At 48.7% G+C, this 23123-nt stretch overlaps 1 protein-coding gene across 2 annotated transcripts; it reads right to left on the bottom strand.

Moving 5' to 3' along the window:
- Positions 1-8742: 8742 nt before the first annotated feature.
- Positions 8743-21792, bottom strand: TBC1D21 (TBC1 domain family member 21). Of its 2 annotated transcripts, XM_053594424.1 has the most exons (11): positions 21733-21792; positions 15648-15755; positions 15407-15510; positions 13124-13218; positions 12546-12656; positions 12315-12415; positions 11417-11513; positions 11007-11107; positions 10052-10168; positions 9111-9194; positions 8743-8775 (listed from the first exon to the last, which is right to left on the bottom strand). In XM_053594424.1, the coding sequence occupies exons 1-11, from the start codon at positions 21790-21792 to the stop codon at positions 8743-8745; spliced, it is 1011 nt and encodes a 336-aa protein (XP_053450399.1). The 2 variants fall into 2 exon arrangements, with proteins under 2 accessions (XP_053450399.1, XP_053450400.1); XM_053594425.1 differs by lacking the exon at positions 15648-15755.
- Between the last annotated feature and the right edge of the window lie 1331 nt (positions 21793-23123).

Here is a 23123-nt window from a genome sequence, read left to right as displayed (position 1 = left end):
GGCAAGTGACCAGCAGGAGTGCTGGCCCGATTTCTGGCCTGGTGGCAGATATCAAAGCAGCTGCTCACTGTGGTGGAGTGGGCCTGTGGGGCAGTGTCTGGGAGCAGAATGTCAGCTAGGGACAGTAGCAGCTCCCTGGGAGCTTCTGTGCAAGGTATGTGGGGATGGAGACCAGTGAACCTAGGAGGAGGACGAAGGGCAGGTCCTCTCTGGCCTCATTTCTAGTCCAAGGCTGACTCATCCAAGGTCCTTGGGCCATCATCTGGGCCTTTAGCATGATTATTACCACTCACAGTGAATCACACTGGACCGCGGTGCGAGTGTGTGTGTGTGTGTGTGCGCGCGCGCGCGCGCGTGTGTCTTGTCTGTCTGGAGCAGGATTCTTAGTCAATAAAGGAGTGTAGAGGCGAGGCACGATCCTCACCGCGCCTGCCCACGGGGCTCCGGGATGACTCTCCTGGTCCCAAGCTTCTCTCCTAGCAAATCTGCAGCCAGAGCGGAAGGCTAGGACCTCTGGGAATCACGGACGACAGAGTCCTTCTCCCTGTCCCCCTCCCAACTCCAGCTCTGGACTAGGTAGTTAGACTTCCTTTCTGAGCCTCTCCACTCCAGCCAGAGCGCAAGGATTGCGGAGCGACAGTCTCTGGGCAGGGCGCCTCTTCCCTAGGGCCGCAGAGCCTGCGCTCGGAGTTCTGCGCGCGGAGTTTTGTGGCGCGCCCTCTGCAGGATATCAGGTGAAAATACCGGTTCCGCTGGAAGGATGATCACCCTACCATCCCTTGTAACTGTGGGGAGCCTCTGGTCCTGGAGCAGTCCTTTCTCTTGTATCTACTTCTTGGGTTGGAGAATAAATGATAATTCTGAACACTCCTGCAGTGTCTTCCTAACAACTACCAGTTCTTTGAGTTGAAGTTTGCTGGGCTAAACACATCACAGACAGCTGTATTACATGTCACCTCTAAGGTATGTATTTTTATTTTTAATTTATGGGTGAGAAAACAGAAGCTTAAAGGGGTTATGTGCAGTGCTCAGTCACACGACTGAAGTCTGATTTCCTGGAGTCTGATTCCAGAGCCATAGACTAACCTGTTCAAATTGCAGCCTGCATGGGGTTTGGGCTTCTGGGAGGGAAATAGAGCTGTGAGGACAGGGTCAGACAGGTAGCTCCAGTGACCTTCATTGTAGTGGCCAAGGTGAGTTGAGGGTGATGGTGAAGTGGAGAGATCCAGGTCATGGGATGGGAGCACCCTGAGTTCCTTTGAGAAGACATTTATCAATCTCTCCCCAGCTCTGAGTTCCTCTGAGAAGACATTTGTCAATCTCTTCCCAGCTCTCTGTTTCTTGACCTCACCATCCTTCTAAAACACACACACACACACACACACACACACGATAGCTTTGTTCCACTGCCCATGCCCCAAGAATAAGCTGCAGGTCATTCACTTGGTTTTCATACACTCCTATTTCACAGAGGGGAAAACTGAGGTCCATGAGACCATGATTTCCCAAGTCACCACACCCCAGTTCTACTCGGTGAGGGGGGCATGCCTGAGACCTGTGTATACTGAGTTTGCCAAGGAGAGAGAAGTCAGGTGTTGTCTCTAAGCTTTCGTCAGGTCAGTGAGGAGGAGACCCACACTTCCTCCCCTCTCACAACAGAACTTGGATCTTGTCTTCAAATTCTGCCCCTGCCTTGTTCTGACAGACTCTCTAACCCCCTGCCATATTGAGCTTAAGAATTTTGGGAACCTGGCAATCCATCTGGGTGTGGTGGCACACACCTGTAACTCTTAACACTCGGAAGCTGAGGCAGGTGGATTGCTTGAGCTCAGGAGTTTGAGACTAACCTGAGCAAGAGCGAGACCCTGTTGCTACTAAAAACAAAAACTAGCCAGATGTGGTAGACACCTGTAGTTCCAGCTACTCGGGAGCCTGAGGCAAGAGGATTGTTCAAGCCCAAGAGTTTGAGTTTGCTGAGATGCTGTGTTGGCTTTCTACCCAGGGCAACAGTGAGACGCTGTTTCAAACAAACAAACAAACAAACAAAAAGAATTTCGGGAACCTATCTTCACTGAATCTCTCATCATCTTCACCTTTTCTGTCATTTCCCCATCATCCTCACCTGCCATTGGTCACTAATTACAATGATTTTCACCGCCCACCGCTCTACCACAGCCTCCCCTGTCCTCTTCATTACAGCCACCGGGCCTGCCATTGCCACGATTCCATTCCCTGCAGCACCAGCAACCGTTCTCCTCTTCACAACTTCCACCCCCTCACTTCTCTGTTGTTGTCTCTTCCATGATGACCCCTGTCATCTGCACTCTTCCCAAGCCTCACCTCCACCATCAATGTCACCATCACTGCCATCTTCACTGTCACCCTCACTACGGGTACCTCCATTACATCCGTCCTCAGCCCTGTCATGGCTCCCGTCTCCTCCAACCTCATTTTCCTGTGTTGTCACCATTATCTCTGTTGTTGCCATCACTCCACCTCTGCCATCTCCTTGACTATTTCCAGCCCTGTCACTTCCACCATCCTCTCTCCCATGGCCTCCACCACCTCCAGCACCCTATCACTGCTACTCTCTCCCCTCAAATTCAGTGCCTGGCCTTGAACCTGGGCTTGGGCAAGGAGCCGAGGCAGAGAATAACATTCTGTCTGGCTGACAGACACCCCACCCAGATTGCTCAGCACAGAGTGTTGGCAGGCCAGGTATGTGAACAGTCCCTTCTCATGACCACTGGTGACCCAAGAACTGTCCCTTCCTCAAGATGCTTCTGACAGACAATTCTACTCCCTGTCAGCAGCCATGCCTATACTCAAAGAGGTGGCTGCTGTCTCACTGGAAGATTGAGGCCATTAATCCAGGGCTGCCCTTGTTTGCACATTGTCGCACACATTTGCATCCCATTTGCTCCCTGCCTCTGAATGCGGCACTGGGGGTGTTTGGTATATTTGCATATCACTGCAGGTGAGGTGCATATCACTCCACTTAGGCCTTTGAGACTTGGCTCTTTTTTTTTTTTTTTTTGTAGAGACAGAGTCTCACTTTATGGCCCTTGGTAGAGTGCCATGGCATCACACAGCTCACAGCAACCTCCAACTCCTGGGCTTAAGCGATTCTCTTGCCTCAGCCTCCCGAGTAGCTGGGACTACAGGTGCCCGCCACAACACCCGGCTATTTTTTGGTTGCAGCTCAGCCGGGGCCGGGTTTGAACCCGCCACCCTCGGTATATGGGGCCGGCGCCTTACCGACTGAGCCACAGACTTGGCTCTTATTCTTTAAAGAGATTCTTTAGGTGCTGGCTTCGAAAAGAATTTAGAATGTTTAATTCTAGAGGCATTCCTCAGCAGGGCTCTAAGGTAGGGAAGACCAGTCCATAACCCCAGAAAGAGGGCAGCCAGGGGCTTTGGTGTGGCCAGGGAGGAGCCATGGGTGGAGGGTGGGTTGCAGAGACAAGCTCTGCCCCTGGATGCGTCAGTTCACGACAGTGCTCTGCATAGCCACTCCTGTCCTCTCTGGGCCATAGTCCACTTGCTGTGAAGACTTGGGCCAGTCTCTCCCTACTTGGGCCCAGGACTCCCTCGGACTCCCTCGATGTGGAAGGAAGGGGTTAGATCAGCTGGTCACCAGCCCCCTTTCATTAGGCTCCTTCTCTGAACTCAGGGGTCCTTTTCCCTGACTCTGCTTTAGAATTACCTGGGAAGCTTTTGAAAGATACTAGCACCCTGGCCCCAGCCCCAGCTATTCTAACTTAAATGGTGGGCTCTGAGCACTGGTTGTCTTAAAAAAAGGCTCTCCTGGATAAGAGCTAGTCCACCTTCCTACCACAGCTCCCTGTCCTCCAGCTGCTGCTCTTCTCCCGTGACAGGCACCCCTAGCACCTGGCACTGGTGGGAGAGTTTGGAGCAAATGCCTTTGTTTGAGGTCTCAGAGATAAATCCTTTCCCCTCCTGGGCAGTGTGGCTGATGGATGGCATCTGGCAATAACTGGAAATTCCATCCTCTCTAAGGGGTCTCCCCATCTTGAGGGCTGGTCCAGAGAGGGCTCTGCGGGGGGAGGACGGGGGGAGTGGGGCTACTCCTGCATAGCCCTCCTCCAGCCCTATCTCCCTGAGTTGCCGTAGGTCTCCCCCGCACACGCTGGGCCCATTCCAGTCTCCCAGGCTTTGCTGCTGCTGTTTCCACTCCGGGACTGTTAGCCCTGTCTTGGCTCCCTGGCTCACCCCTGCAGTCTGATTTCCTTGTATCCCTCAAGCCGCAGCCCATCCCCCATCCTGGAGAAGGAATGCAGAAGGAATGTCCAGAGAAGCATGAACTTTGTTTCAAAACAAGATGCGGTAAACGTGCCTGTATCTGGCCTTCCCCAAACTTACTGGGGTCATCACAGGCCTAGAGACAGGGAGGGGAAGTAGAACAGAGCCTCCTATCACCCCCTGATCAGCCAGCCCTGGAGCATCTGGACCTACCTGTGAGGGTCTGCCCCACAGACGACCAGACAGGAGACTGGGGGTGGGCCTTGGGGAGATGGCAGACCCTGTGAGTGAGGTTCTGGGCAGGGCAAAAGGTGAACTTGGGAGCTGCCCCAGAACCAGTACTGTGGTGTGTAACAGTGGTGGGGCAGGTGTTGACCCCTCAGCGTTCAACCCCCTAGCTGTGGAACCCAGTGACTGCACTTGTCTTTTGAATTTGAGGATTCTCTGACTGGGCTTAGCGTGTAGTCATTACTCAGTGCAGCTCAGATCACTGTGAAGGTCAAGGCCACAAGCCCCCTTTCCTGACCTCCTGAAGCACCAGTATATTCCCCGTCCCACCCTCTGCAGGGCGTATGCCCTCCACCCCACTGGTCAAGTGGCTTCAGCCCAGAACTGGACTCTCCTGGCCAGCCTGAGGATGGCACAGAATCCCACCTCCTTTCTTCCTTCCCGAGGGTGGGAAACACAAACCCTGGGGCCCAGAGAGCTTGAAACTTTATAAATGGGGCCTCTGTGCAGCTGTTAGGAGACAGAGAGCCATTATCCCAGCTCCAGGAACAAAGAATGGGCTTGGGGTCATTCAAAGTAGGCAGAGAAAGGGGAATAAATGAGTGAATTCTCTAGGGAACAGGTTTAGAAGAGTGAAGGGAGGACAGGTGGGGTGAGATGATGGGAGGGACCTCAGCCAATCCAAGCTTTTGAATCAGGCTCAGGACTGAGTTCGAACGGGGCCTGGTACTTCCGTTTTCTTCTATGCTCATGGCCACTGTGACTCATCTAAAGATAATATGTTTAGGTCTTACTCATTGGAAGTGTGCTAGGCACTGGATTTTTCAGGATGAATCAATCACTGTTTTCATTTCCATCATGATTGCTGTCACCACCAACACCATCATCAATATCAATACGGAATAGGAAACCCAGAGCTCACTGGCCCTCCCTCACTCATCACCTTCAATTTCACATCCTTTCCTATAGTGCCTCCAAGCAATGCCATTGTAGACACTTGGTAAGTTTTTGTTGACTGAGTGAAAGTCAGTCCCACCAGCCGACATTATCATTGCCATTGCCAGAATTGATATCCCCTTTGCCACTGACATCACCATGACCACCACCACCATTAATTATGACCACTACCATCACTGACATCACCACCACCATTGACTATTACTATTGTTGTCACTGACATTCCTGCTACCAGCAACATAACCAGCATCAAACATCTGCTACCAACATTGGTGACATCACCATCACCACCACCACTATAACTACTGTTGTGCTCACTGATATCACGACTACAGTTGTTCACTGCTATTATTGCTGACATTGGACTTCCCCACCACCACCATGGCCACCAGTACTCATTTACCTTCTTTCCTAGAACCATGCTTCTTTCCTTCAGAATACTAAAGGGAAATCACAGTTATACATTCTTTAAGGTGGTTATCTGGTTGTTAGTCAACTCTAAGTGTCAGAGAGATAGAAATTGTGTGTTTTTCTCCCCAAACTGTTGTATCTCCATCCCCGGGAAGTAGGCAGCTCACAGTAACTACTTGTTATGGTCTGAATTTTGGTGTCTCCTCAAAATTCCTATGTTAGAATCAAATACCCAATGTGACAGGATTAGGAGCTGGAGGTCTTTTAAGGAAGTGATTAAGTCATGAGGGCTCCACCCTCATTGAATGGGATTAGTGCCCTTATAAAAGAGGTCACTTCTGCCATGTGACAACACAGCAACCAGGCACCATTTTGGAAGCAGACAGCAAATCTTTACTAGACAGTGAATGCCCAGCCACCAAAACTGTGAACAATTCATTTCTGTTGTTTATAAATTACCCATTCTGTTACAGCAGTCTGAATAGACGAAGACAGTACTCAACAAATGTCTGAAAAAGCTATGTAGACCAAAGCAGTCCCTTCATAAAGCAAACTTAGGCTTTAGGATTTCAATGCTTCCCATGCTCTGTCTTGGGAATGGGCCCTGCTAGAGAAACGTAATACCCGCCATATGACTGATATACTGAGGAAGGAGGAACCCACACCACTTTGGGATATGTACAACAGCATAATGGGAAGATCTTCATCTATCGCCCCCTGGGCTGGGAGTCTGCATATGAGCTGAGAGTCTGGCTCTTCTAAGATCTTCCACCACTTCAACACCTGAGATTTACCCAAACCTGGATCAATTCAGTGACAACACTTAATCCACCTCATCCTTTAGACCTAACAGAGATTTTCAGACATGCTGCCTACTAGGCCAGAGGGGATGATGTGAGGTTCAAGGAGGAGGGACTGAGAGGGGCCATAAGGGGAGGGTTCTGGGGTCTTCACTCAAATTCATCCACTGGGCTCCTGACTGTGTGATATGTGGGTAATGGGGCTCTAGTGATTTTAAAAACAGATTTGGAAACAGTTTAGAGGGTAAGTTCTTAATTGTTTTAGTTTTGAAATAGATATTTGGCATTATGTGTGTGTCTCAAGCAAAAATCATACGCCACTAGTCCCAAAGAACCGTTAGAAAATGCTCATCTGGGCTTGTGAGGTGCTCCTACCTTGATCCTAGCACTCTGGGAGGCTGAGGCGGGTAGATTGCTTGAGCTCAGGAGCTCCAGATGAACCTGAACAAGAGGAGACTCCGTCTCTACTAAAAATAGAAAAATTAGCTAGGTGCAGTGGTGGGTGCCGGTAGTCCCAGCTACCAGGGAGGTTGAGGCAGGAGCCCAGGAGTCTGAGGTTGCTGTGAGTAAGCTGATGCCACTGCACACCAGCCCTGGGAGACAGAGTGAGACCTTGTCTCCAAACAAAAAAACAAAGATGCACATCTGATGTTTCTATGGACTCTTCTCTTCCCACAGTGAAGGTTGGCTCAGCAAGACGTCTTTTACTCTGGTTCTGTGGTTCTTTGGCAAAATGCAAACAGAGTTTCATTCTTGGAGAACTGAATTCCATGCAGGAATCCTTGTTTAAATCAACTGTCTAAGGAACGTACAGCTGAAGAGAAGAGGAATTTACCCATGTACCTTCCTACCCAGCAAACATTAGCTCTTTAGACATGTGTAAAAGATGTTGTATGTGCATGGGAGGAGGCATTCTTCAGCTTGCCCTCTGCAAAGACAAGCTAAGAGACTCAGAGCTGGCCATGGATGGCAGATTGTCACCTGACAGGGAGGGGACCACACGCTAATAGGTGACATAGTGCCTTTTGAGTGATGGTCACTGAGAGTGACAGACAGCAGGGGGAGGGGTGGCTGGCTGAAGGGTGAGAAGGATGGTTATGCCTTACCCAAGGACCAAGGGATCTCTTCTGCCCATCCTCAGCCCTCCTGAAAGCAGAGTGTGGTTGTAGGTGTGTGTGTGTACATGTAGGCATTGTTCAGCAGCTCTGCAGACACCCTGCCATCCTCCAGTCCTTCGCAAGTTCAGCCCCTTGTGGCCCATCTTTATGTCTGCCCTGCAGGCACCCTTCCCAGAGGCCAGCCTGAGCAAGGGACAGGCTTTAGGACTGTGGCATAGGGAGACACGCCTGCATGGGTAAAAGCAAAGATGTGCTTCCTGGAGAGATTGAGCGAGTTTAGCTTAAGGACACGTTTGCAGGCTGAGAAATGAAAATGCAATGACGAAGGAGGCTTGGAAACCAGGAGGGCACTTGCCTGCTTGTCAGAGATTCCTTCCTTCCAGGCTGTGTCTTTCCACACACTAGTGTGGAAGCTCTGGAAAAACAACTTAATTGTGTGAGTGGTGTGGTGTGCTGGGAATGAAGGAGCAGAGGGGGTGGGGGCACAGCCCCAGGGGCAGACCTTCCTCTTGGGACACAAGTCCAGGAATTAACAAGCCTTATTAGAGATGTTCCATTTTGTCTTCCCAGGAGTCTGGAAGGTTCTCAAAGTTGATTCTTCCCTTAACCATTTGCTTCCAGAAGTGGCTCTAATGCAGCCCCAGAAACCTCAGTTGGAAAAGAGCTGTGGCCAGCACAATCACTTCTCAGCGTGTCCCTCTCTTAGTCTCAGAATGTGTCTCTCACCCAGCAAGCCTCTCTTCTTACGCACAGTCCCACCTCACTCGCCTCACATGCCCCTGCCCCCAGAGTCAAGGGAAACACGCTGCTCACCACAGACCGTTAGTCCAGACGACTGTTTATCTGCAGCTGTATTACCTGCTCCCTCACTCTAATGCCCCTTGGACTTGATCCAGACTTCACGGCTAAAAGTCACCTTCGCCCTGTCCATTGAGGGCATCAGTCCACCATGGGCAGCAGTGTTCTCAGAGAAAGAAATCCTTTAATGACTGAGGAACCTGGGGAAGAGGAGGTAGACAGACAAGTCTGTCACTCAGTCTTCACTTTTAGCGACATTCTCCTGAGCCCCTTGGTGCCCAGCCCCCCTGGGATGGATGCAGAGAAAGAGCTGAGGGCCATGACCTCAGGAAGCACAGTTTGTTTAGGGTGTGGAAGCTACGCGTGCAAACAGTGTGAAGACCACACAGAGCAACATCGAGGGGCTGGTGGTGGAGATCGGGGCACAAACTGTTGTCACTCAATGTGCCTGTCAGGGGTTGGGCTTGGGAGAGGATGGTAGGCTTCCTGGAGGAGGCAGAGGAGGGGGAGGAGGAGAAACACTGGGGCAACTCACTTCCTTTTGGAAGAGCTCAGCATAAACCACACAGGCGGCGGAGATCAGCTCATCAGCATCAAGGTCTATGAGGTTGTTGCAGGCCTGCAGAAGGGCACGCGTGAGGGTGGGGCTAGCACGTCTCCCTGTGCTTTTGGGCACAGACAGCTGCCTGCAGCACCCAGGGAAGAGGGCTTTGCCCACAGCCGACATCTGATCTCTCCCCAGGCTGCCTGGTACAGTGCCTGAAATTTTATACTTTGGGGGGCTGGTAAATGTATCTTTCATAATATTAGCCTCCAGGGAGTTCCACCAAGTATCTCAGGGGCTTCTAGGGAGGCTTGGCTTATAATTGGGGTGCAACCTGAGTTTTTTTTTGAACAAAGACTTCAACTGGTTATTTAAAATGTTGGAAAGCTCTAGGTCCTTTTGTCACAGAAGTATCCTGGGTCCATAGCATTAACTGAGAGGCTGTAGACCAGTGTTTTTCAACCTTTTTTATCTCACAGCACGCTTGAACCTATACTTAAACTTCCGCAGCACACTTAAATTATGTTGACCAAAAAGAAAAAGTAAAAAAAAAAAAAAAAAAAAAAGGAATATACTTACTGTGCTTTGAAATTCTTTTGAAAATAATTTAATTAATGATCTCTGAAACTTTTCATGGTCCATCTAAGATCCTCTCACGGCACACTGAAAATCACTGCCCTGTGAGCCTCAGTTTCCTCGCAAGCCAACTAGAGGGGTGATGACCATCACAGACCCCCACCCCCAGAGAGCTGATCTGTGAAAAGCCCTCACCATAGTGCTCAGCACATTAACGCTTACCATACCCCTCCTGTCCCGATCACAGGGGACACTGAAGCCCAGCACCCCACGAGCGTGGTCTTTCAGCAGAGGAAGGGTTGGGGTGTCGGGGCCTCTAGGAGCTGGTGGGGCATCCTGGCCGAGGGGGGTCTCACCAGAAGGATGTCATGGCCGCTCATGCTTTCTTGCAGCACCTGCTCCCGCACCATCTGCAGCATGCTGTAGGCCACCAGCACCTGCAAGTTCCTGCAGGGCTTCCCCGTCAGCAGCACCTGCAGGCCAGTGGGTCTCAGCCTGTACCCTATGCCCTCAGGATGGCGAGGCCCCCGCCCCCACATGCCCTGGCTCAGTCATTCTTGGATCTTGCTGCTGACCTGCTCACTCACTCATTCACTCAGGCAAGTGCTCACAGGTACCCCTGGGGTTCTGGGTATCGTGCTGGCTAGAGATGGAGGGGACTTCAGAGATAAAGACTTCAGGGGTCAGGAGAGACTGGGAAATTATCTGTGGCATGTGAGTAGAGTTTTGTCAAAGCAAATCAAGAGTGGATGGGAATTCAGCAATCTAAGGGTGTCATCAAAGGCCTAGGTGTGGTCATGGACTTGGGTAGGGAGACCAGCAGCCCAGGAGGGAGGGGCGAGGAAGGTGAGAGTTAGCCTGGGGGGCACCGAAGGCCAGGCTGATGGTTGGGTTAGATGCTGTAGGTACTGGCAGCCACTGGGCAGAGCAGAGGTGGTGGTAGTGGTGGGGTGGTCCTTATGGCCCAAAGGATTGGGAGTCCAGCTTTTATGAGAGAGGGGTTCATGGAAGCCAGCAGTCTGGTGGAAGGGAAGGGGAAAGTCTGGGGAAGTGAGAGTGGAGAGAGGTGGTTGGGGTGAGGGAAAGAGACACTTGTGCTGGCTCAGGCCCCAAGGTCCCTTCCATGCCCCACAGAAGGCACAGCCAGTGGGGCCTTTGTGTTACATGAACAGTTGACGATCCTGCTTCCTCCAGCAAGGTGGGAACAGGGTTTCTGGCCTAAGGCACTGAGCTCCATCTGAAGCCAGAAGTAGTAGGAGAGGCCAGGAAACCCTGGGCCCTATCCCAGTGGTGCCAAGCTGAGTGCCTCACCTCCCAGAGCCTCCAGACGTCATCGAAGGACTTGAAGGCGCGCTGGAAGCAGAGGCAGAACCAGGGAAAGAGGGACTGCACAGCCCCCGCACCCTTCCCTTCTGTGGGGAGAGAGGCCAAGGCCACAGTCAGGGGAAACACACACACACACACACACACGATAAACCAATGCATGCAGACGAGGCCAGGCAGCAGAGCATGGGAAACATTTGGGAAATACAAAAACCCTAGAGGCTACTTTTCTAACCACCCTGGAGACTAGGGTCGATTTTCAACTGTCCTGACTCATAACCCATCCAGGTGAAAGATCAAATGGCTGGGAACCGCTGCCCATGGCAGGATCCTGGTTCCCCTCCCCTTCCTGTCCTGATGGGGAGGAGGGGAGGTGGCAGGAGGTGGGGACTACTCACTCAGGTGCTCAGCAAACATGGGGTCCAGGAAGGTGATCAGATTGTTGAGCATGTCGAGGTTCTTGCCCACCCCAATGTTGATGACACAGCTGTGCTCCTGCACAGGAGGGTGGGAGGGAGAGAAACTAAGTCTGTCCCCCTCAGCTTGAGGGCACCAGAAGATTCAGCTCCTCTTCTCCCAACTCCAGCTCTGGAGGCCCTGCCTGGGTTCCCCTCCCCCTGAGTCTAGGGGCCTGTTGCGCATTCATGCACACACCTATGCTGGGACTGTGTCATCTGAGTGTGCACGTGTGCCCGTCTGTGTGCATCTTCCTGGGTCAGAGTCAATCAGCACAAGGAGGGGCCATGGCACACTGTTGCAGGGGTGGGACGGGGCTGAAGGAGGGCTCAGGGCAGCCTCGCATACATCATGAGGAAAGGCTGTCCAGTGATCAGGGCCTTCAAACCCTTCCACCGTCAGTGTGGGGTGTACCTGGGGACTACTGAGTCCCCTGGTGTGTCTGGAATGCATGTTATATGGAGGAAGCTGTGACACACAAGACCAAAGCGGAGGCCTCGAATGCCTGGTGAAGGGTGGTGGCTTCACTCTGGGAGGGGGGCCATGGAGGGTGTGCAGGGAGGAGATCTGTTTGGGGAAGGGAATGCCAGGACAGAGTGACGTCCCTGGGCCTGGCCAGCCATGCTCTTTTGGTTTGGTGGGAGCTGGACCCAGAGCATGGCTCTATCCCCCTTCTCAACTCTAACACCTGCCACCGCCCCCACACTTACTACCCACCCCACTGGCTGTGGCCTTGCCCTCCCAGACTCCTCTGTGATCCAGAGAGCTGTTTCAGGGCTGGAGGAGATGGTCGTTTGGGGAATGAGGGTCTCTGCATCTGAGCCCAGGGCTGGGCCTCACCATTTTCTGCAGGAAGAACTGGAAAAGCCAGAAGGTCTCGTGGTCGTGCTCCACCATCAGCTGGAAGAGCATCACCATCTCGTGGAAGCCCTGCTGGTACTCTGCAGTGGAGAGCTCAGGGTGAGGAGGGGCTGGGGGAGGCTGTGGACCCTGGGCCAAGGCTGGACCAGGTCTCCAGGGAAGACTGTGAAGGGGGGCCCGGGGTGGCCAGTGCCTGGTCCCTGGGCTCACCTGCCTGGGTGTTGCAGACATAACTCAGTAGCAAGATCTTCTCCAGCCTCTTCTTGTCAATGAGGACATTGCCCAAGGGGTCTTTGTCATAGAGTTTCCGAATGTCATGTGCTAGGTTGGGGGCAAGGGACAGGTGGGCAGCATGGCAGAAACTTGTGAACAAGAGGGCAGGCCCGGGCACATCCTGGGGAGAGGGCTATTCAAGGTGCACCCAGACACCCCAGGCTCAACTCCCCACCCTGAGCTGTCTGGGTTTCTTCCCACCTCCAAATCTTTGACCAGGCCAAACCCTCTGCCAGGAATGCCCACCCCAGCCCCCACACCCCCAGCCAGCTTCCTTGCTACCCAGTTCAAATCTGACCTAGTTCAAGGCCAAGGGAGGAAGAAAGGAGGCAAGAACATCATGCACCCAGGGAAATGTGGTGTTGGGCATCTGGAACACCCTGGGAGACTAGAGGGTGGCAAAATTCCATGCACAAGTCAAGGCAGCTCCCAGGACCCCAGGACCCTCCTTGGAAATGGCTGAGAAGGGGCCAGGGATGGCTCCCTCTGCCCAGCTCCAACCCCACAGTGCTCACTGATGTTATTCCGAGTCTCTGTGAAGTTCCAGTGCAGGTTTTCTAGAAGGGGCTCAATCTTCTCATACATTTGGCATAAGGCTTCATAGTTCTTCCTGTTAGAACAGAATTGAGGCTGAATGAGGTGGTCTTCACCTTTCAGTGGTGGCAACTGCCCAGATCGTGGCAGACACAGGGCATCAGCCTTGACCAGCTGTGCCCCTGCCCATGTTCTCCCTGCCCACTCTCCAAAGTGCAGATTGGAAATGGCTTAGCTGCCCCAGCTCTGTGGTCCAGCCACTGCACCTGAATCCTGGCTCTGTGACAACAACTGGCGCCAAGCCTGGGGGACATCATTTTCTACTCCTAAGTTTCAGTTTCCTCATCTGTACAGTAAGGAGGATACTGGCAGCTGCATCTCAGAACTAGAAGGGTTGACGAGGCAATGTTTTCTGCCCTTCCATAGAATGTGATTAGCAGGATAGCCTCCGAAAAGACATGCCCACATCCTAACCCCCAGAACCTATGAATAAGCCTTATGTGGAAAAAGGGTCTTTGCCGATGTGATGAAGTTGAGGATCTCAGGAGGGGACCATCTTGCACTTTCTAAGTGGATCTCAAATCCCATGACAAGGGTCCTTACAAGAGACACACAGAGAGAGGAGGTCTTGTGATCACAGAAGTAGAGATCATTAGAATGATACGACCACAAGCCAAGAAACACCTGAGGCCACCAGAGCTGGAAGATAGGGGAGGACTCTCTCCTAGAGTCTTTGGAGGGAGCCAGTGCTTTGGACTTTGGGCTTCTCACCTCGGGAACTGTCAGAGGATACATTTCTGTTGTTATAAGCTGCCCAGTTTGTGGTACTCCGTTACAGCAGGCTCAGATGACGGTAGGCTCATGTCCGGACACTCAGGACTCTCTGAGGTCCCCTACTGCCCTGGATTGATCTCTAGCAGCCCATGAGTGACTCTGGCTGGATACTCCCTAGGGCCTGGAGGCTTCTGAACTGGTGAGTCCAGTCTGGGCCAAACACTTTGGCAGACGCTTAATGAGGGAGTCAATCTGCCCCAGCGTTTGCTGAGCCCTCACATGGATGGGCAAGGCCAGGGGAGGGCCCGGTACAAAGGTGAACTGGTGGCAGCCCCTGCCCGTGCTTGTTCTTGGCCTGGTAGGGAAGGCACATGCTCCAGAGTCACTGCTGCTGGACCAAGTGCTCAGGGTCATAAAAGAAGCGTCACTCAAGGGCCTCTGGTGTCCAAAAGGATGCATTCACATCAAAATCATGAGAGCTATTCATTCCTCACCTATATAAGATGCCTTCCTTGCCTGTAATTCCTTATTCGGCTGTCAAAAACACTCTGTGAAATGTCTTGTTACCCCCATTTTATGAAGGAGGAAACAGATTTCAGCAGCGAGTTCACAGGCAAGTTTACGCAGGGTATAAATGATAGAGTTGAAATTGAACCTGGCTTCCAAATCCACAACAGTCCAAGTTGAAAACCTGTGTTTTATCTACTGAACCAAAGTGCCTCCTCTGGCTCCCTTGGAAGAATCTGAGAGGGTTGTTTGGAAAAGGTGTCCTGTCTGATCAGGGCCTTAAAGGAAGGGGTTTTGATGGGCAGATGATGGAATGGGCATTGTGGGTGGAGGGGAAAGAATGAACCAAGGGCAGAGGGGAGTACAAATGTGGTCTGTGCTGGGGCAGGGGTTGGAATAGGGGGGTGAGAAAACGGGGGGTCAGGCAGGCAAGAGCTGGGATTGGGGGGGATCCAGAATCAGGAAGGCCTTGTAAGAGAGGATGGGCTATTTGAAATGCTACCAGTTACACCACTGAGGGTATTTAACCTAAGGACACCAGCAGCCTAGGCTGGGCCCTGCATGGGGCGGAGATGCTGGGTATGGGCAGGGAAGTAGGCAGTTAATCCCAGGAGGCAGCTCAGCTGTGAAGGTCAGAGAGGAGGAGGGGTGGGGGATGGGGCCCAGGAAAGCAGGTGGGAGACTGAGTTCAAGAGCTGCTTCAGAGCGGGATGCACGGGTCCCAGAGAAGGGTGGACTGGGGCCAGAGTAAGAGGAGGTGCTGGGATCAAGCCTGTGCCTGGCAGCTGGTGAGCTGAAGCTAGGGCAGAGGGCGCTGACACAAATGGGGCCATAGCTCCTGTGCACTGGGCCTGGGTCAGGGTTTCGCTCTTGGAATGAGAAGTCTGTATAGAGGGAGAAGACTGAATCCACAGGCTGGGGTGGGCACCTGCCCTCTGCAGTGCCACCCACCCTCCCCTGACCGAGAATCTGGAATGTTCTACCTCCTTGTGCTGTCCACTGCGAGCCGCTCATCCTGGGAACTCTGCCATGAGTAGTAGCCTGTGAGGAACTTCCAGGCTTCCGTCCTCACAAGGGGGTGCAGGCCCTGGGATGGGGTGGAAGGTGGGGATCAGCGGCCTTCCGGATGCCCATCTAAAGGGCTCTGCCCAGTGCCGTGCCTGCCCCTGCTCACTCCTGCCCCCCAGTTCCAGGGCAAGGCCGTGGGTAGCTTGGGAACTATACCCTTTCCAAGATGTTAATACAAATGAAGTCCCGCGACTTGGCCAAGTGGCCATTCTCGTCAAAGAAGCCGTCCCATTCCGTCTTGTCGATGGATGGTTTTCTCTTCACCTGGCAAAGATAACCAGTCCAGCCTTCTTTTAGGAGACTTTGGCTTTTTCAAAACATGATTTTTAAATAATATGCTCTGGATTATGTGATATGAATCAAAACTCACTGCCTGGCTCACTTCTGGAAATCTATCCCGAGAAAATTACTGAAAATACATAGAAAAAATTCTGTGGGCACAATGATTTTCATTGCATAATCCTTTACCGACATGAAAAATGCAAGCACTCTAAATGTTCTGCAATAAGGGAATAGTTAAGTAAACTGTGGTTTATATACGCAATGGAATATATAGCGAGACATAAATGAATGTTTATAAGAAATGAATAATCTGGAAAAATACAAATGTTAATAGAAAAAGCAGAATATAAAGTTATATATTCAACATCCTCTTAAGTACTACATTCTTTAAAAAAATTTTTTTTTAATGTACTATATTCTTTTTTTTTTGTAGAGACAGAGTCTCACTGTATGGCCCTCCGTAGAGTGCTGTGGCATCACACAGCTCACAGCAACCTCCAACTCCTGGGCTCAAGCGATGCTCTTGCCTCAGCCTCCCGAGTAGCTGGGACTACAGGCGCCTGCCATAACGCCCGGCTATTTTTTGGTTGCAGTTTGGCCGGGGCCAGGTTTGAACCCACCACCCTCGGTATATGGGACTGGCGCCCTACCGACTGAGCCACAGGCGCCGCCCTAATGTACTATATTCTAAACGTAAGAAAGGCTGGCACATGGTGGCTGACATGTGGAGAATATTTGGTAAATATTTTGCAAATAAAGGTACATACACTTAGCTACAATTTCCCATTTTGCTTATTATGGCAACTTTTGGGACACTCACCCTATCTATAGTGCATTAACCACTATAAGAATTGTTAGAAAAAAGACTGAAAAAAAATAACAAAACCAATCCACTAACAACAGTGATTATCTTTGAGAAGAGAATTAATACTTTTTATCTTTTACTTGTACTTCCAAAATGTTTTATAATTATGTATACTGCCTTGATAATGGAAAAATATAAAATAAACACTAATTAGACACATTCATGAGCTCCATTTTACCTTTCTTAGAGATGTAAAACAGTTCATCGTAAGGAATGGTTTCTGTTTTAGATAAGGTATGTGTGTGTATGTAGTGTGTGTGTGTGTGTGTGTGTGTGTGTCAGGGCGGTGAGTACATTGCTTGCAAAGTAATTCAAAATGTTTACAAAATAATAATGACGTTCAGGTTCCTATTGGAATAGGAGAAGATTCCTCTCTTCTTGGAGTATTCTCTCCGATTGGAGAGAAGAATATGTTTTGTTTTTGTTTGGAAGCTAAGTCTCGTTTTGTCACTGCTGGTACAGTGCCGTGGCATCACAGCTCACAGTAACCTCAAATTCCTGGACTTAAGTGATTCTCTTGTCTCAGCCTCCTCCCAAGTAGCTGAGACTACAGGCGCCTGCCACAATGCCTGGCTATTTTTAGAGATGAGATCTCACTCTGGCTCAGGGCTGTGAGCTTAGGCAATCCACATGCCTTGGGCTCCCAAGTGCTGGGAATACAGGCGTGAGCCACTTCTCGGCCAAGAGAAGAATATCTTGAACTCCACACTACAAAGATGTGCTATGGACGGAGCTGATATGCATGATACCAGCTTCCCGTTGACCATACTACACCTGAATGTGGACGTGGGTGACTCAAAATCAAATTTGCATTCAAATTACTTAAGGTTCTTCTTGAAGTACAGTTTCTGAGTCAGAAGGTTTGGGGTGCAAGATGATACATTTTTAACAAGGTCCTGAGTGATGGGTGAGGCGCGGCAAAGTATCAGAAGGAAAAACAGCCCTGAAAACTAAAAATAAGAGCCCGGAGGCTCCAAATTGGGATAATTTCCACTAACTGCGTGTTTGTTGATGGGGATGAACTGAGAAATACATTCTTTAGTAACTGATACACACTCTGTCTTCTGAATCAAAGTAGAATACATGGACCCAAGGAGGTACAGAAAACCTCAGCATTGGCCTAATCTTGGGAAGCAGAGTCTGCCGTAATGCCAAGCCCCACCTCCACAGGCACCATCACTGTCATCAGAGCCAGGTTTTCTCCATTTTAACCACCACCTTCTTCTCCCAACCTACACTCATTCACTCATCAAAAGGCAAGGATTTTCAGTTTGAATTAAAATAAATATGTACCTTACACAAGCTGTAAACAAAAGGTATACCTTAAAATAAAATATCATGCAATGATTAAAAAATGAATGATTAAAAAATAATTTTAATAATGAATAATTAAAAAATTAAACGCAGCAAAAGGGAGGCAATACTGAAATCAAACTAATATGCACAACACACCATAATAAAAGATACACTATAAACATAGTAAGGCAGAGATAATTAGAAGCATCACAAAGCATCTGTTAAGTACTCAGAGAATTTGCGTTATGAAACCTCTACCTGAAACAATTGGCCATCTGCCTACTTTGCCATGGTTGAATTTGTTTATAAAAAGTCACTGTCTCTTTCTTCTAGGAAACTCCATTCCTTTACATCTACCAAATTACCTGCATCTTTCCAAACCTATGCAAACCACAGGCCACCCATAAGAATATCTAAGCCACTTGCTAGGAAGCCAAGGATCAGAAGAAGCAGCCTATTGACATTCAGAAGATCAAGAGGAAAATGTCCCCATGTAAGTCCCCTCCCTCACTTCCCACTGGATAGCCATGCCACCTGTTTATGCTAGAAATCAGAGAACCTGTATCTGGGGTCCTCCAAAGTGGTGAAGATTGTCAGCTTGATAGCCTCTGGAATCTACCTTCATCCTCACTCATCTTTCTCCATTCTCTGCTCAATTAACCTATTAACACCCTTCCCCACACTCTGGGTACAACCACTTGGTAAGCCAGGAGGGAGAAAGACATAGCTCATGATGCCCTTCAGCTATGTGGTAGCACCTATCTCAGCCTCCGTGGAAAAGTATTGCTAGGGAGAGCAGTTTTGGAAACCTCCTCCCACCTTCATGGTATGTCTAAGCAGGTTAACGCTGTCCATCGGCAAACCTAGGGAAACCATGGCCATGCTTCCCCTTCAGGAATACATCTTCTCACCCCCACTTTCCCTCTGCATCACTGGGTTAGGGATTTCCTATAGTATGTTCAGTAAAATAGGAAAGTCAATGGAAGATAAGGAAAACTTGTTTTGAGGGTTTTTGATACCAAGTTCTCTGAATACTCATAGTCATAGAACCTCCAATAATGCCTGCAGAATAACATTGACTCTGCTTAAAGTTCTCAACATTTTGTCTACTCCAGTTCCACCTGAGAACAAGACACACTCCCAACAGTAAGAAGGGCTCCCCATATCAGCAATCATTGCCCACCCAGGTATGGAGGGTGTATCATCAGTATAGCACAGTGATTAAGAAAATGGTTCAAATCCTAGCACTCTGGGAGGCTGAGGCGGTGGATTGCCTGAGCTCACAAGTTACAGACCAGCCTAAGCCAGAGCAAGACCTCGCCTCTAAAAATAGCCAGATGTTGTAGCAGCCGCCTGTAGTACCAGCTACTTGAAGGCTGAGGCAGAGGATCACTTGAGCCCAAGAGTTTGAGGTTGCTGTGAGCTGTGATGTCATAGCACTCTACCAAGGGCAACCCACCCCCACAAAAAAAAAGAAAAAGGAAAAGAAAATGGTTTAAAACAAGGGTTCTCAAAGTTAGACAAGCATTGCTATTATCTGGAGGGCTAATTTTCAAAAAACACAGATCTCTGGGTCCATCTTAAGTACCTGGTCCAGAAGATTTGGGGCCCAAGTTCCTAGTTGGTGCTAATGCTGCAGGTTTGGGTACTACACTTTGAGAATCACTGCTTTAGATGGACTACCTTCCTGGGTCTAAATACCCACCAGCTCTACCATTGACTAGCTGTGTGGCAACACACAAGTTACTAAGTCTCTGTACCTCAATTTTATCTCTTACAAAATGAGGATAATGGCATCATTCATCTCGTAGGGTTGTGATGAGAATGGATGACTATAAATAAAGCATTTAGAATAGTTATTGTACGTAATAAATACTATGTGACAGTTTATTTTATTATTAGCTTTCTCTAAGTTCAGAGAAATGAGAATGCTAAAGAAAAGTTAAATCAAGTCCTGGTGATAATCTGCAATAAAGTAATAATGTTTAAGATTCAGGGAGAGAGGTGACCATTTTGCATTTTTATGTATCACTCTCTTAATCACTATGATTAATGAGACTTGAGATTGGTTAAAGTCATTATAATTAGTTATGATGTTGAAAAAATACTGTGTGGAAAATTTTTATGACTGAGGCCAACTTCTTTTTTTTTTTTTTTTAACTTTTTTATTAAATCATAACTGTATACAATGATATGATTATGGGGCATCATACACTCACTTCATAAACCATTTGACACATTTTTATCACAGTGGTTAACATAGCCTTTCCGGCGTTATCTCAGTTACTGTGCCAAAACATTTACATTCTATATTTACCAAGTTTCGCAAATACCCCTGTAATATGCACCACAGGTGTGATCCCACCGATTCCCCTCCCTCTACCCACCCCCCCCCCTTCCCACTTCCCCCTATTGTTAAGTTGTAGCTGGGTTATAGCTTTCATGTGAGAGTCCCAAATTAGTTTCATAGTAGGGCTGTGTACATTGGGTATTTTTTCTTCCATTCTTGGGATACTTTACTAAGAAGAATATGTTCCAGCTCCATCCATGTAAACATGAAAGAGGTAAAGTCTCCATCTTTCTTTAAGGCTGCATAGTATTCCATGGTATACATATACCACAATTTATTAATCCATTCGTGGATCGATGGGCACTTGGGCTTTTTCCATGACTTAGCTATTATGAATTGGGCTGCAATAAACATTCTGGTACAAATATCTTTGTTATGTTGTGATTTTTTTGAAAAGGTCAATAAAATAGATAAACCTCTGGCCAACCTAATCAGGAAAAAAACGAGTAAAATCTCTAATATCATCAATCAGAAACAACAAAGACGAAATAACCACAGACTCATCAGAAATCCAAAAAATCCTTAATGAATATTACAAGAAACTTTATTCTCAGAAATATGAAAATCTGAAGGAAATAGACCGATACTTGGAAGCACGCCACCTTCCAAGACTTAACCAGAATCAAGTGGAAATGTTGAACAGACCCATATCAAGTTCAGAAATAGCATCAACTATACAAAACCTCCCTAAAAAGAAAAGCCTGGGACCAGATGGTTTCACGTCAGAATTCTACCAAACCTTTAAAGAGGAATTAGTACCTATATTACTCAACCTGTTCCAAAATGTAGAAAAAGAAGGAAGACTACCCAACACGTTCTATGAAGCAAATATCACCCTGATCCCCAAACCAGGAAAGGACCCAACAAGAAAAGAAAATTATAGACCAATATCACTAATGAATATAGATGCAAAAATATTCAACAAGATCCTAACAAACAGAATCCAACAACACATCAAACAAATTATACATCATGAACAAGTTGGTTTTATCCCAGGGTCTCAAGGCTGGTTCAATATACGTAAATCTATAAATGTAATTCAGCACATAAACAAATTAAAAAACTGAGGCCAACTTCTAACAGATACAGTCTTGTTAACCGGGCTTAGAAACGCCTACTAACAAAGCATTACTGCCACCTGGTGGCTGCATACCAAAATTGTTGGCAAAAGCTCCAAAGAAAAATCACTGTTTTCAGGGTTGAACTTGGAAACCTAAAACTCAAGTTAGAATGACGCATCTGGGAGAAGGTAACACTGGCTCAGAGAGAAGATGAAAGGAGTTTTGAGTTTCTGAGTTTTGTTGTTGACACTGATGGTAAGACCAAGGCACAAGGGCCCCTGTTCCACCTTCTAGCCAGCTCAGGGTCCTAGCCTTTCTAACCCATTAGGGGAAAATGGCCCAAGTATAAATCAGGGGTTGAGCTCAGAGCTGATGAAGAACACGCACCAGGATGAAGGAGGCTGACTGTCTAGCAGAAAGGCTGTTTTCCGGAGAGAGGGTGGTCATGGCCCCTGTTAGCTGTCTTCAAAGCAGCCTCCAAACTATCTTGGAGACCTAGTGATGCTTAATTAGCCAGGGAAGTTGATCTTCTTTTTTGGAGATGAGTTGTATTCCCATGAGGAACTGGGTCTGTCCTCACTTCCCACAGGAGCCAGCCAGTCATGTCATCAGGCTTCTGGAACCTTCATCACAATGACCTTGGAACATGGGGCACTCACCTTCAGAGGCAAGACACACATATAGGGACTGAGCCTACTGGTCGCTCAGAAAAACTGCAGTGCATGCAATGGAGGAAGGATTCAGAGGACACAGGCGTCAGTGTGGGCTGGGCATGGTGGGCTTCCTGGGAGAGGGGGCCAGGAAGACTTTCCCCCATCTTTGGTTCTTCCTCTGGACTTCTTTAGCTTGTTAGTCTACCAGATCAGCACTCCAACCTGGAGAATACCTTGAATCCAAGCTTTAGATTTCTTGGTACCATTTTTTTTTTTTTTTTAAAGATAAGAGCATATTGGAACTTATTCGAAGCAACACTTGGGTTTTACTTTCTATTTTTATGTTTCCTTGATTAGTTCATATCCTTTAATACATTTAAAAAATTTTTCAGATTAATATGAGGGTACAAATGTTTAGGTTACATTGTTTTCATGTCTAAGGTAAAGTTCATGTTGTAGTAGAGCCCTTCACGCAGGGGGTGTGCTGAACACCCTCACATTGTATACCTTAGGTGAGATCCCCAGTACCACTTTGAAAGATTCAGAATCAGTATGTCTGGGCTGGGGGCCTGGGGAACATATCTTGATAAATCTCCTCAGATGCAGTATTTGAATGGTAACTTCTGGAGCTAGAGAGCAGTTTTATTTATCTTTATATCCAGAGCATTTAAAATAGTGCCTGAGTGAACAAATGATTAAATGGGAGAATAAATGAAGTTCTCTTAAATCTCATTTTGCTTCTCTCTCTGTGTGTATAACAGAGATCTGTACATGCCCCATCTCCCCTATCCCGAGTTCCTTTGGGCCAGGGTCAGTGTCAGATTCTTTTGTGCTCCCTTGCCAATCCTGCTGCCGTGGCCCTTGGTAGATACTCAATATTTGTCGCACGGATCTAGGAGGTTGGCTCCATTTGGCTCCAGCACCACTGTTCCCCACCTTAAGTATTGCTTTCATTTCTGCTCAGGTCCCATCTGGCTCTAAACCAGCATCCATAGTCATTAGATGATGATAGCAATTAGAGGAATCAAATTGGAATCAAGAGCTTAGAGTTGGAATTTGGACTGACCTCAAATTTGGATGTTTTCCCCCCTTCTGAGCCACAGATTCCCCAGCCTTGAAATCAGA

Source organism: Nycticebus coucang, chromosome 6 (genome assembly GCF_027406575.1).
Source record: "Nycticebus coucang isolate mNycCou1 chromosome 6, mNycCou1.pri, whole genome shotgun sequence".
NCBI lineage: Eukaryota > Metazoa > Chordata > Mammalia > Primates > Lorisidae > Nycticebus > Nycticebus coucang.
This window is presented reverse-complemented; position numbering and strand designations above follow the sequence as displayed.